This window comes from Pleurodeles waltl, chromosome 7 (assembly GCF_031143425.1).
Source record: "Pleurodeles waltl isolate 20211129_DDA chromosome 7, aPleWal1.hap1.20221129, whole genome shotgun sequence".
In the NCBI taxonomy this organism is placed as follows: Eukaryota; Metazoa; Chordata; class Amphibia; order Caudata; family Salamandridae; genus Pleurodeles; species Pleurodeles waltl.
Window position 1 is genome coordinate 1,446,453,325 of NC_090446.1, and position 12,700 is coordinate 1,446,466,024.

Sequence of the window (12,700 nt, forward strand, 5' to 3'; positions counted from 1 at the left end):
GCACTGGCGGTCTTTTAGCGCCCACGGCTTCAGCTGTCTTCCGAAAAGACAGCCAAGGTCGTAATGAGCACCTAAATGGGATTTCCAGTGTTTGTAAACACAGAGTGAACCACAATTTTCTCCTTTTTCTCCTGACCCATGCAATGTAGTTTATCTTTCTATGTTTGACTATGTGATGGCTTTTCCGCTTGTTCTCAATATGGACTCCTTGTGAACTCTGACCTTCCCTTTTTTTCAGATATCGTCCTCTCCTGCGCAGGCAGACAAAGCCAAGTGTCCCTCTCGCGATGCCTGCTATTCACAGATGCAATTCAGCTCAACTCCCTACATCTGGAGGATGAGCGCTGCACTGGGACTGTCTTCGATGACCGGCTTCTCTTCACTTTTGACAGTGTCAGACGAGCCTGTGGGACACAGGTGGAGGTAAACTAGTAACAGGTAGTTCAGGCAGGCTGCTGTGACCACATTGCTGGTGGCAGCATCCCATCATGTTATACAAAAATAGAGAACAAATGCTTGCTAGTGTTTGCCCTTAACACTGTTGGTGAGTTCCAGTTGGGTAGTTACTCATCATTCCTTCTTGATCCAGTTTATGGCAGTATATGGTAAGGTATTTGCTCCTGTTCCTGGTTGTCTACTGTGCATATAACCCTGATGGGCTCTGTTTTATACTACTAGTATTTCAGGGGCCCATATACTATTACACTCCAATGGAATAACTAAGGGCCTGATTTAGATCTTGACAGAGGGGAATACTCCATCACAAACATGACAGATATCCCGTCTGCCGTATTACGATACCATTATATCCTATGGGAATGATAATACGGAGGACAGGACATCCCTCATGTTTGTGATGGAGTAATGTTTGTGATGGAGTATTCCATCTGCCAAGATCTAAATCAGGTCCTAAGTTACATCCTTTGTCTGCTCATCTCTCCATGAGCCTGCAGATGCTCTGTTCTAACTGTAACATAACAATCTATTTTATATAGTGCTCATTAAATGCTGAACTGTTTCTTGGCACTGAATAATAGATGTTTTGTCCAAAGTGAACAACGCTCCTTTTATTGACCTTTGAATGATGAAAGACTGACTGGATTATAAAGAATTCCAGTCTATGGCTACAGACTTTAAACAAAGGCTTCTGCCTGGAGACATTAGTTCTGGTCTGGAAAGTACACCGGCAGGATCCTTACTTCTCGACCATTCATGCATACAAAACTCACCACTGTTGTGTTAGTGATCTGAAGCATAGGCCAACATGCGATATGAGCACATAAAGAACTTAGCAGACACACAGTGCTTGTTCAGTGCTAGTGCACAGATGGCTTGGAGTCACACTTTTATTTATTTATTTATTTACGCTAGCGCATTCTGCGCTGGGCTAAACCAACAAACCGCCGTAGGCAGGTAAATGGACAGAACCACCCCTGCATAACTCAGGAGGCTGTACATTACTTTCCTCCCCAACTTTAACAAAACACAAAATGCCAAGATAAGCATATCAAATAAACAAAGCATCATAATGTTCTAGTAACTGCATGACTTTCACTTGGAATTAGATACAGATTACCATCACATCAATCTGATCTTGGTCATACTTCCAGGAACAGTTCACCACTCAGCACCAATTTCACACTAGGAAATTCCTCAACCTCATGGAGGGTTCTGGATTTTGTCTCAGGTGGTACCTCGGTTGTAAGCTCCGACCGGAGGAGGTCGAGGAGGAGGGTGTCTATGTAGAGTTGTGTTATGCTGGACTTTCTACATTGGGAGAATTTGCTCTGGCAGTGTTTGGACTGCTGGGGTCCACCTCAGGTGTGTACCAAGAGAGAATGTTTTTCCAGTTGTCAGATGAGGTTGGGTCTGAGGAGCAGATAGGGTCTTGTATCTCTTCGCTCGCGGCCCCCCAGACTTTCTTGAAAAACAAGATGTTGCAGGTGTTTTCCTCCTCTCGCCGACAAGCAGTGACCATAGTGCCTCTTCTCTGGGTTACAAACTAAGGGTGGCTCTTAAATGTCAGTCTCAACTTGCTGCCAGGATATTTGTCTTTTATGAGCACCAAATCACCGGTGAGGATGGTGGAAGATGTTGCTCGCCTGGTGACACTAGCTCGATTGTTGGTGTTTTCTCGCCGTCTAAAAACTTGACTCATTGCTGGCATCTGATGCCCACGTGGGATTGTGAGGGATGGTGTCAGTGACCATTCATCCCATACTTACATGTCCAGGGGCCTGACCAGTGGTGGTGTGTAGGGTCTGTCTGTACACCCGAAGGAATCTATAAATGGCTCCTTCCATTGGTTGCTGATACTCATGTGCAATGGGGATTACTTTGTTTAAAGTGTCCATAAACTGCTCTATTTCTCTATTGGCTTGTGGCCATCTTGGTGTTACTTTGCGGTGATGGATGCCCCATGATCGGCACTAAACTGCAATTCCTGGCTCTGGAAGGGTAGCCCATTGTCTGTTTTTCTTTCTTTCATCACACCATGGGTGGCTATCATCTCCAATTTTATAGTGACATCGGGGGCAGTCTGGGAATTGACGAGTTCCACTTCAGGGTATTTAGAATAGTCATCCAGCAGGACTAGGGTAAGAAGTCTAGACTGGTGCTTTCCAGGGTCACTGGGGACCAAGCTCATTGATTATGGGGGCAGGTGCTTCCAGAGCACCTGTTGCCTGGCACCACCAGCATGACCTTACAGTGGACTCCACCGTCTCATCCATGCATGGAAACCAGACTTCTGTTCTGAGTCTGTTCTTCGTCTTGACAGTTCCTGGTGGCCATGGCCATAATGGGCTAGTCATACTACTTCAGTCTTTAGGGTATCACCAAGAGAAGTCCTCTAGGGAGGCATCCGGTGGAATCTGTTGACAGTTCATTTTCCGCACTGAACAGGGCTACCAGAGATTCTTTCACTTCTGGAGTCTTTTGTGATATGTTGGTCTTTAACTCATGCCATCGGCCTCAGTGGATTGCGGCAAAGGTTAGCTGTAAATAATCATGGGTTTCGGTGTCAGAGGCCATGGTGTTCAAAGAGAGTAGGACTGGCCTGGAGCTTTCTGTCACATACCGGACATACTCTTCCATGTCCTCTACTTCATCTGCCTCCTTCTGATTGGCTGTATGGGGATGACTGAGAGGTAGTCTACTGGATTATTTGTGCCAAGCCAGTATCCACTCTACAATCGTATTCCTGCGATTGAATCAGCAATTTTGTGATCCACAGTGGAGGTTTGGATGCTGATCCTTAAAACAGAGGCACTAGTGGTTTGTGGTCAATGGTGATCACAAAAGGGTGCTCCTAAACATATATGTGAGAATGCCAGCAGGCACAGTGTATGGTGATGGCCTCTTTTTCGATATGAGAGTATCTTTGCTCCATGGCGGTGACTGATCTGCTCGCGTGGGCTACTGGTGTCCAGTCGCCGTGCTGTTGCTGCTGGGTAAGGACTGCCTGAGTCCCTTTGGGCTGGCATCAACAGCTATGGTGTTTGGCTTCTGTGGGTCAACGTAGGACAGGGTGGCAGTTGTGGGTGGGGCAAGCTTGGTCTTCTGGGATGCTTCTTCTTGTGTTGTTTCCCATGTCGAAGGAGTCATAGCTTTTGTCAGGCCTCGAATGGCTGGGTAGGGTTAGTGAGGTCAGGTATGACCTCCCACAGTAATTCACCATGCTAAGAAAACTCCTCACCTCAGAGATATTTGTGGGAGGAGGAGCTTATTGCACGTTGCACACCTTCTCCAGGTCAGGTGCTACTCTATCAGTTGAGAAAGTGTAGCCAAAGAAACTCATGGTCTGTTTCATGAATTAGCATTTTTCCAGATGAAGGTTCAAACCTGAGACTTGGATCCTCCGGAGGACTCCCCTCAAGTGTTTATCGTGTTCTCTGATGGATTTGGTGAAGATTAGGATGTCATCACTGACATTATTGACACCTGGAAGGCCAGCAAGCATCTCCCTGATGGTGTTCTGAAATATTTCAGCAGTGCTGTACATCCCGAAGTTGAGGCAACAGTATCTCCTTAGGCCCATATGAGTTGAAAACGTAATGTATCTCGATTCTGTCAAATTTTGAGAAGCATTTGGCTCCGGTGAGTTCTCCTAGGACGTCGTCAATCATGGGAGTGGGATGCCACTCCCTTTTGATTGTTACATTTGGGTATCTCATGTCCATGCAGATGCAGATGTCACCTGGCTGTTTTTGCTTCTTTGCCACCACAATAGGAGATACCCAGGGTGTTGGGCCATTCACTTTCTCAATGATTCCAGATCATTCGAGCTTCTCTAGTTCTGCTTCCACTTTCGGCCTGAGATGGAAATCTGTGTGTCTGTGCCTTAGTGTCACTGGTTGAATTGTCCGATTGATGTGCAGCTTCACTTCTTTCCGCTTTAAACATCTGATGCCCTGGAATACTACATCAAATTCAGCTAGGATGTTGAGGAGTTATAGCAGCAACCACCAAATGCAAAAGAGATCAGTTATAGGGCTTCTGCTGTGTGCCTGCTAATCAGCATACCTTGGCCACTGCTGGCTATGTAGACACTTGTGTCTACACTGGTGCCTTCATGTGATACCGATGACTTGAAACACCCTAGCATGGGCAGTGGTTGTGATTGGCCATACACAAATACCTTCACTCAGGCCTTGTCAAGTTGCCAGGAGTTTAGCAAGGGTGGGATATGTATCTGCAGCCATCAGGTCAATGGAGACACCTTTGTTAGTTGTAATGACCTGGTGGGGTTCTATGCCTAGTTGGCACTGGAGGAGCAGGCGTCTAGTGGATTGTGTCAGTCCAGTGGTGAAAACAGTGTGGACAAAGTACTCTGCAACACTGTCATCCATGTCTTATGGTTTACTGGTGTCTTCTGTGATCACAAGGCCAGGCTCCTTAAGGTATTTCTGCTTCGCTGACTGGCAGATTCGGTAATGCATTTCCTGCCTCCGGGTCGTTTTGGGGCCTTCGTGATGCGGCGTGTTTGGATGGCATTGACAGGTTCAGGTTTTATGACTGTGCAGGGCTGTCTCCATGTGCGAGACTCTTGCTTTCAACAATTCTTTTGACTTTATGAGGGTTTGGATGTTGCAGAGAGACTTCCCTGACTCTTGTAGTATGATTTCTTGGAGTTTGGCTGATGAACATCCTTGAATGATCTGGCCCCTTACTTCTTGTTCATTTTGGAATTCGCACATGCTTGTGAGCTCCTTGAGTCTACCATGGAACGTGTTGAGCAGTTCCTCTGTTTCCTGTTGATTCTGCCTGAAAACAAAACATTCATAGCCCTGTTCGCCATTGGTTCAAAGTGTGCAATCAGGGCAGCAACCAATGTTACGCATGTCTTAGGGGTAGCTTCCACTAGGGTCCTGTATATCTTGTGTATTTCCTTACCATTCAGGGGAAGTTGGAGCTGGAAAAGTAGTTTTGTTGCTATGTTGGGACCTTTAAAATAGAAATTGAGAGGGCCACCCACTATGAAGGGTTCAATGGTGGGAACCATTGCCATGTCCCTCCGTGCGACGGTTGACGTTAGGTCACCATGGGATGTGTCGCATTAGTGACAACACTTGTCTCGGCCTGGTGTGCTACAGCTGCCTTACCGAGGGTAGCATTTGCTCTGGGTAAGGTTGTGGCCCATTCACCATGTCAAAGGCCAGCTGCTTGCGATGTGGCTCACTGTGAGTCCTTAATGATGCGATTGAGTTTACGGTGGTTTACGGTGGTGGCCTGGCTGTTGTTGGTGTGACAGTGGTGCATTCAGTGTCTTCCTGCACTTCACTGACTAGCTGAAAGTGATGCAGGTCACTAATTAATGCAGGCCTAGCAGGCGTGGCAGCTTCAGAGTAATGTTCTTTACGCCTGGGCCACACGCTGCATGTGTTGCCCACAGCACAATCATAATGGTGCTGCAGATGCAGTAGCTTGTGTCGGGTGATCCCTCGTGAGGAGGGCAGCACTGTTTTCCCACTTGCGCTGCTCTGCGTGTGCATGTAGGTGCCAATCAGAAGAACAACAGGATGTCTGTCCAGTGTTCACCGGCAGGGCTAGCTGGACAGCTCGTGGATCATGGGGGAGAGGCACAGAGGCAGCTTGGAGAGCGAAGTGAGGGTGGGTACTATCCTTGACACCAGTGTCGTGTTGGCGATCCGAGGCATATGCCAACATGTGGTATGCGTGCATAAACAACTTAGTGGACTCACTGTGCTTGCTAAGTGCTGGCACACGATTGACTTGCTCTTGCACCCTTTTATCCATGCTAGGGCATGCTGTGCTGGGCTAAACCAACAAACCGCTGTAGGCTGGTGAACAGACGGGACCACCCCTGTGTAACTCAGAAGGAGAAGGTGGTACATTACAACCACATATGGGCATGTGTTGGACACAAAGTTATGGAGTGACCCTAGTAAAGGACAGGGCATTTCCTTGGTGCGTTGGATTTCTTGGAGTACGGTTTTGAAATCAGAAGGCCACTCCTATTGATATTGTTGCTTTTCACAGCTCATCTGGAATAATTTCAGCAGGAAAGAGAAGGATTCAAGAAAAAGAGAGGGAGTGTTGGGACATGTGGAGAGTGTGTGATCAGAGGGGGAGAAGGGAATGAGAAAAGGGAGACAGAATGGATGGAAAAAGAGCAGTAGCATTAGAAGCTGACTTGAGCATCTTTGCCAAGGCTGCTTTTGGTTCCCCAGTCCAACACTAAGCCACCGCAGTCAAAGCATAAATCACGTAGCAGCAGTTTTCACTTTGCAATTGAACTGTGTGAACCCTTCCCTCTTCCCACCGAGGTCAGAGCTTGGTAAGCCTACTCACACTTTCCCAGGGACTCTTACAGCATACAGGACTACACTCTCAGAAGAGATTAGAATACAGATAAAACTGCCCCGGAGCAGTGGCAGCCTGCAGGACTAAAGTATGATGGAGTACAATGGCGCCACACTCACCATATTTGCAGCTCCCGCCGGTGCGACACTTTTCCCCCAGCATCCACAAGGAGGAATTGAAGGACTTCCTTCCTGCTCAGTGGAACGCAAATCTAACCAATCCTGATGCTGCTCTCGTGCTGTTCTCAGCATGGGAGCAGCTCCATGATTGGTGAGAGCAGGCTAACGAAGCACTCATTTTGAGGCTGGGGGCGTGTGCCAGCAATCCCCCAGCTGTTTGACAGCACTGGAATTGCTGCATCTACAGTGCGCATGTCGGGCTGGGCGTAGCAAGACAGCCAGCCAAACTGACACGCACACTGAAAAGGGGAGCAGTCATCCTGCAATAGTAGGATTCAGCCCCGCCCCCTGCCCTCACGCTGGCACTGTACACAGCACGAGCAGGTGCCAAAATAAAATGGCATTACTATGCCATTTTATTTATTTGTTTTTTCCTGCTGTGCTTGCAGACGGTGGGGCGACGCCCCTGCTCTCTCTAAGAGGTACCGCCCCTGTTCCTGAGGAAGGGATGATTATCTGACACTCCAGCTAAAAAAGATTGACTCAGTTCAGAATCGGTCAGTCATGACATGGAATGAGAGCAGTGCAAAGCATTTCTAAATACATGGGTCACTCTGCTGCCAATCAAGTAATGTCGTGTAAACAAAAAATACTAATATTTAAGGCCTATTTAAGGCCTTTTGCAATTGCCATTTTAGGTATGAATAAGAGTGTGCTTAGTATTTCTCATATGTATACATTATGATGTAATCTCAAATTTTTGTCCATATGATTTACTATGTCCTTCCCAGGTGAACATTACGCACACCACCTACATCAACCTAATTCAAGGACATAACGAAGATGGAGGAGCTGTTAGAAGACCCTCTGTCCATCTGCCATTTTCTTGCACATACCCCCTCACTATCAACCTCATCCCGCCCACAGGAGGGACTCCGGTCCAGGCGTAAGTAAAGATGGTGGAGATTCAGGATGTCACTGTTTTCTTTGTGTGTGTGTCTGATACATCCATGCTTAGTTCCTTGAGATGAAGGCTGCATCTTTTGGACCAGACAAGGCCAGGTAAAAAAGATAAAATCACTGATTTTCAGGTACACAATCTAGTTGACATGCCGCCCCAGTGAAATATAGCTGAGTTCCCTCCTCACTTAACCCTTAGGCTGTTCCAGATTACCAAATGGGCAAAGTAGACACTGACCTATGGGCCCCACTCCATTTAGGGGTCATGCAACAATGGATCCAAATAATATTGTTTTGATCTTGGAAGAAAATTACAATCTAGCTTTCTTAAATTGTTTCCAAAAGATATTAAAAAATGAATTAAGTCAAAGAAATAAAAAATTTACATTAAAGACTACAGAGAAAATACTGTATTAACGTAATGTAGCCATTAACAACTTGAAGTACATAAACCACAAACATGAGATTCACATAACAGAACCAAGGGTAGGTCGCTCCCCCTGCCGCTGCAGCTCCTCCAAGTTCCCGAGTTCCACCTAACTGTAAGTACCCCCTCCTCCCAGCCCCTCGCCCTGCCCCGCGCCACTCACCTTCTCTCCTGCTCCTGCTTCTTTTCCTCCTCTCTGTCTCTTCCTCCTCGCTCCCCCTCTGCAATCTTCTTCTGTGCTCTTCTGTTCTTCTCTTCTGTTCTTCTGTTCTTCCCTTCTGTTCTTCTGTGTTCTTCCGGTCTTCTGTGTTCTTCTTCTCTGTTCTTCTCGGTGCTTCTGTGTTCTTCTTCTCGGTTCTTCTCTGTTCTTCTCTGTTCTTCTCTGTTCTTCTCTGTTCTTCTGCTCTTCCGATCTTCTGTTCTTCTGTTCTTCTGTTCTTCTGTTCTTCTGTTCTTCTGTTCTTCTGTTCTTCTGTCTTCTGTTCTTCTGGTCTTCTGTCTTCTGCTCTTCCGGTCTTCTGTTCTTCTGTCTTCTGTTCTTCTGTCTTCTGTTCTCCTGTCTTCGGCTCTTCTACCTCCTCCGTCTTCTTCCCTCGAGCCTGCCCTCCTGCTCCTTCCTCATCCCCCTCCCTCACTCGCCTCCCCCTCTCTCACCCCTAGCTAACCCGTTCGCTATCTACCTCCCTCACTCCTCCTATCTTCCTATCTCTCTAGCTCCCTATCTCACTATCTAACTCCCCCACTCTCCACCTCCTCCTACCTACCTATCTGTCTATCTATCTATTTCCCTATCTATCGACTTCTCTATCTATTTTCTCTATCTATTTCTCTATCTCTCCCCCCCTCCCGCCACCCCCTCTACTACCTATCTCCCTATCCTCTCACTCTACCTCTCTTCCTCACCCACCTCTACAACCCCCCCTCCCCTATCTTCACAACCCTACTCCTATCTCTCTCCCTAATCTCCAAACCTCCTAACACTCACCCTCCTCCACCCTAAACCCCCTCCCCCAGCTCCTCTCACTCTACCTGTCCCCCCCCCTCCCTCGCGCTTTCCCGCCGCGACCTCCTGCACGCCCCCAGCTCCCATTCGCCCCCAGCTGACCCCTCCCCCCCCCTCCTACCTCTTATGGCGGCCGCTGCGCGACAGTGGTAGCGACCCTTGACCCAAGGGTAGGTCGCTCCCCCTGCCGCTGCAGCTCCTCCAAGTTCCCGAGTTCCTGTGTTCCTGAGACCCACCTAACTGTAAGTACCCCCCTCCTCCCAGCCCCTCGCCCTGCCCCGCGCCACTCACCTTCTCTCCTGCTCCTGCTTCTTTTCCTCCTCTCTGTCTCTTCCTCCTCGCTCCCCCTCTGCAATCTTCTTCTGTGTTCTTCTGTTCTTCTCTTCTGTTCTTCTGTTCTTCCCTTCTGTTCTTCTGTGTTCTTCCGGTCTTCTGTGTTCTTCTTCTCTGTTCTTCTCGGTGCTTCTGTGTTCTTCTTCTCGGTTCTTCTCTGTTCTTCTCTGTTCTTCTCTGTTCTTCTCTGTTTTCTGCTCTTCCGATCTTCTGTTCTTCTGTTCTTCTGTTCTTCTGTTCTTCTGTTCTTCTGTCTTCTGTTCTTCTGGTCTTCTGTCTTCTGCTCTTCCGGTCTTCTGTTCTTCTGTCTTCTGTTCTTCTGTCTTCTGTTCTCCTGTCTTCGGCTCTTCTACCTCCTCCGTCTTCTTCCCCCGAGCCTGCCCTCCTGCTCCTTCCTCATCCCCCTCCCTCACTCGCCTCCCCCTCTCTCACCCCTAGCTAACCCGTTCGCTATCTACCTCCCTCACTCCTCCTATCTTCCTATCTCTCTAGCTCCCTATCTCACTATCTAACTCCCCCACTCTCCACCTCCTCCTACCTACCTATCTGTCTATCTATCTACTTCCTTATCTATCGACTTCTCTATCTATTTTCTCTATCTATTTCTCTATCTCTCCCCCCTCCCGCCACCCCCTCTACTACCTATCTCCCTATCCTCTCACTCTACCTCTCTCCCTCACCCACCTCTACAACCCCCCCTCCCCTATCTTCACAACCCTACTCCTATCTCTCTCCCTAATCTCCAAACCTCCTAACACTCACCCTCCTCCACCCTAAACCCCCTCCCCAGCTCCTCTCACTCTACCTGTCCCCCCCTCCCTCGCGCTTTCCCGCCGCGACCTCCTGCACGCCCCCGCCCCCCAGCTCCCATTCGCCCCCAGCTGACCCCTCCCCCCCCCTACCTCTTATGGCGGCCGCTGCGCGACAGTGGTAGCGACCCTTGACCCAAAGGTAGGTCGCTCCCCCTGCCGCTGCAGCTCCTCCAAGTTCCCGAGTTCCTGTGTTCCTGAGACCCACCTAACTGTAAGTACCCCCCTCCTCCCAGCCCCTCGCCCTGCCCCGCGCCACTCACCTTCTCTCCTGCTCCTGCTTCTTTTCCTCCTCTCTGTCTCTTCCTCCTCGCTCCCCCTCTGCAATCTTCTTCTGTGTTCTTCTGTTCTTCTCTTCTGTTCTTCTGTTCTTCCCTTCTGTTCTTCTGTGTTCTTCCGGTCTTCTGTGTTCTTCTTCTCTGTTCTTCTCGGTGCTTCTGTGTTCTTCTTCTCGGTTCTTCTCTGTTCTTCTCTGTTCTTCTCTGTTCTTCTCTGTTCTTCTGCTCTTCCGATCTTCTGTTCTTCTGTTCTTCTGTTCTTCTGTTCTTCTGTCTTCTGTTCTTCTGGTCTTCTGGTCTTCTGTCTTCTGCTCTTCCGGTCTTCTGTTCTTCTGTCTTCTGTTCTTCTGTCTTCTGTTCTCCTGTCTTCGGCTCTTCTACCTCCTCCGTCTTCTTCCCCCGAGCCTGCCCTCCTGCTCCTTCCTCATCCCCCTCCCTCACTCGCCTCCCCCTCTCTCACCCCTAGCTAACCCGTTCGCTATCTACCTCCCTCACTCCTCCTATCTTCCTATCTCTCTAGCTCCCTATCTCACTATCTAACTCCCCCACTCTCCACCTCCTCCTACCTACCTATCTGTCTATCTATCTATTTCCCTATCTATCGACTTCTCTATCTATTTTCTCTATCTATTTCTCTATCTCTCCCCCCCTCCCGCCACCCCCTCTACTACCTATCTCCCTATCCTCTCACTCTACCTCTCTCCCTCACCCACCTCTACAACCCCCCCTCCCCTATCTTCACAACCCTACTCCTATCTCTCTCCCTAATCTCCAAACCTCCTAACACTCACCCTCCTCCACCCTAAACCCCCTCCCCCAGCTCCTCTCACTCTACCTGTCCCCCCCCTCCCTCGCGCTTTCCCGCCGCGACCTCCTGCACGCCCCCGCCCCCCAGCTCCCATTCGCCCCCAGCTGACCCCTCCCCCCCCCTCCTACCTCTTATGGCGGCCGCTGCGCGACTGCGCAGCGGGCACGCCGCTGGCGTGCCGGAGGCGCGCCAGAGGCAAGCCCGTCTGCGCCCGTCCGCGCCTGGCCCGCGCCCAGCGCCACGACCCCTGGTCCCCAGCTCCCCCAAGCCCCGCTGATCCGCTACGACCCCACCACCCTCCACGCCCTCAACCCAGGGCGCTCCAAAACCTGCTTCCTAGCTCACCCCAAACGCACCCATGGACCCTTCGCCTGCAACTCCTGCAAACGCATCTTCCACCACGCAACTACCACGACCACAAGCCCACGCGCCATCAACCACCTCAAGTGCATCCTGATCAACGCTCGTTCCGTCCACAAGCACGCCGTTGAACTTTGGGACCTCCTGGACTCCACAGCCCCGGACGTCGCCTTCATCACGGAGACATGGATGAACGCCTCCTCTGCTCCAGACATCGCTACCGCCATCCCCGAAGGCTACAAGATCTCCAGAAAAGACCGCACCAACCAAGTAGGAGGAGGTGTCACCATCATCTTCAAAGACTCCATCAGCGTCACCACCTCCACCGAAGACCCCCCCCTCGCCGCTGAACACCTGCATTTTCAGATTCGCACCGACCCAAGGACCACCCTCAGAGGATCCCTCGTCTACCGTCCTCCCGGACCTCGCGCCTCTTTCAGCGACGCCATCGCCGACTTCATCTCCCCGCACGCCCTCGCCTCACCGGACTACATCCTCCTAGGCGACCTCAACTTCCATCTGGAACAAAACAACGACCCCAACACCACCACCCTGCTCGACAACCTCGCCAACCTCGGCCTCAAACAACTGGTGAACACCGCCACCCACATCGCCGGACACACGCTCGACCCTATCTTCACCGCCAGCAAACACGTCTTCTTCAGCCACACCTCTGCCCTACACTGGACCGACCACAGCTGCGTCCACTTCACATTCCGACGCGAGACCTCCCACCTCCGCACTCAACCCACCCCTCGTCGACAGTGGAACAAGATCC

At 50.0% G+C, this 12,700-nt stretch overlaps 1 protein-coding gene across 1 annotated transcript in view; it reads left to right on the forward strand.

The window, feature by feature from the left end:
* The window catches only part of LOC138246462 (alpha-tectorin-like), a 270,914-nt gene that overhangs the window by 197,621 nt on the left and 60,593 nt on the right, over positions 1-12,700 (forward strand). Inside the window, exons 12-13 of the mRNA XM_069201099.1 lie at positions 239-423; positions 7,736-7,890. Coding sequence (XP_069057200.1) covers positions 239-423; positions 7,736-7,890 — 340 coding nt within the window. The remainder of the gene's footprint in view (positions 1-238; positions 424-7,735; positions 7,891-12,700) is intronic.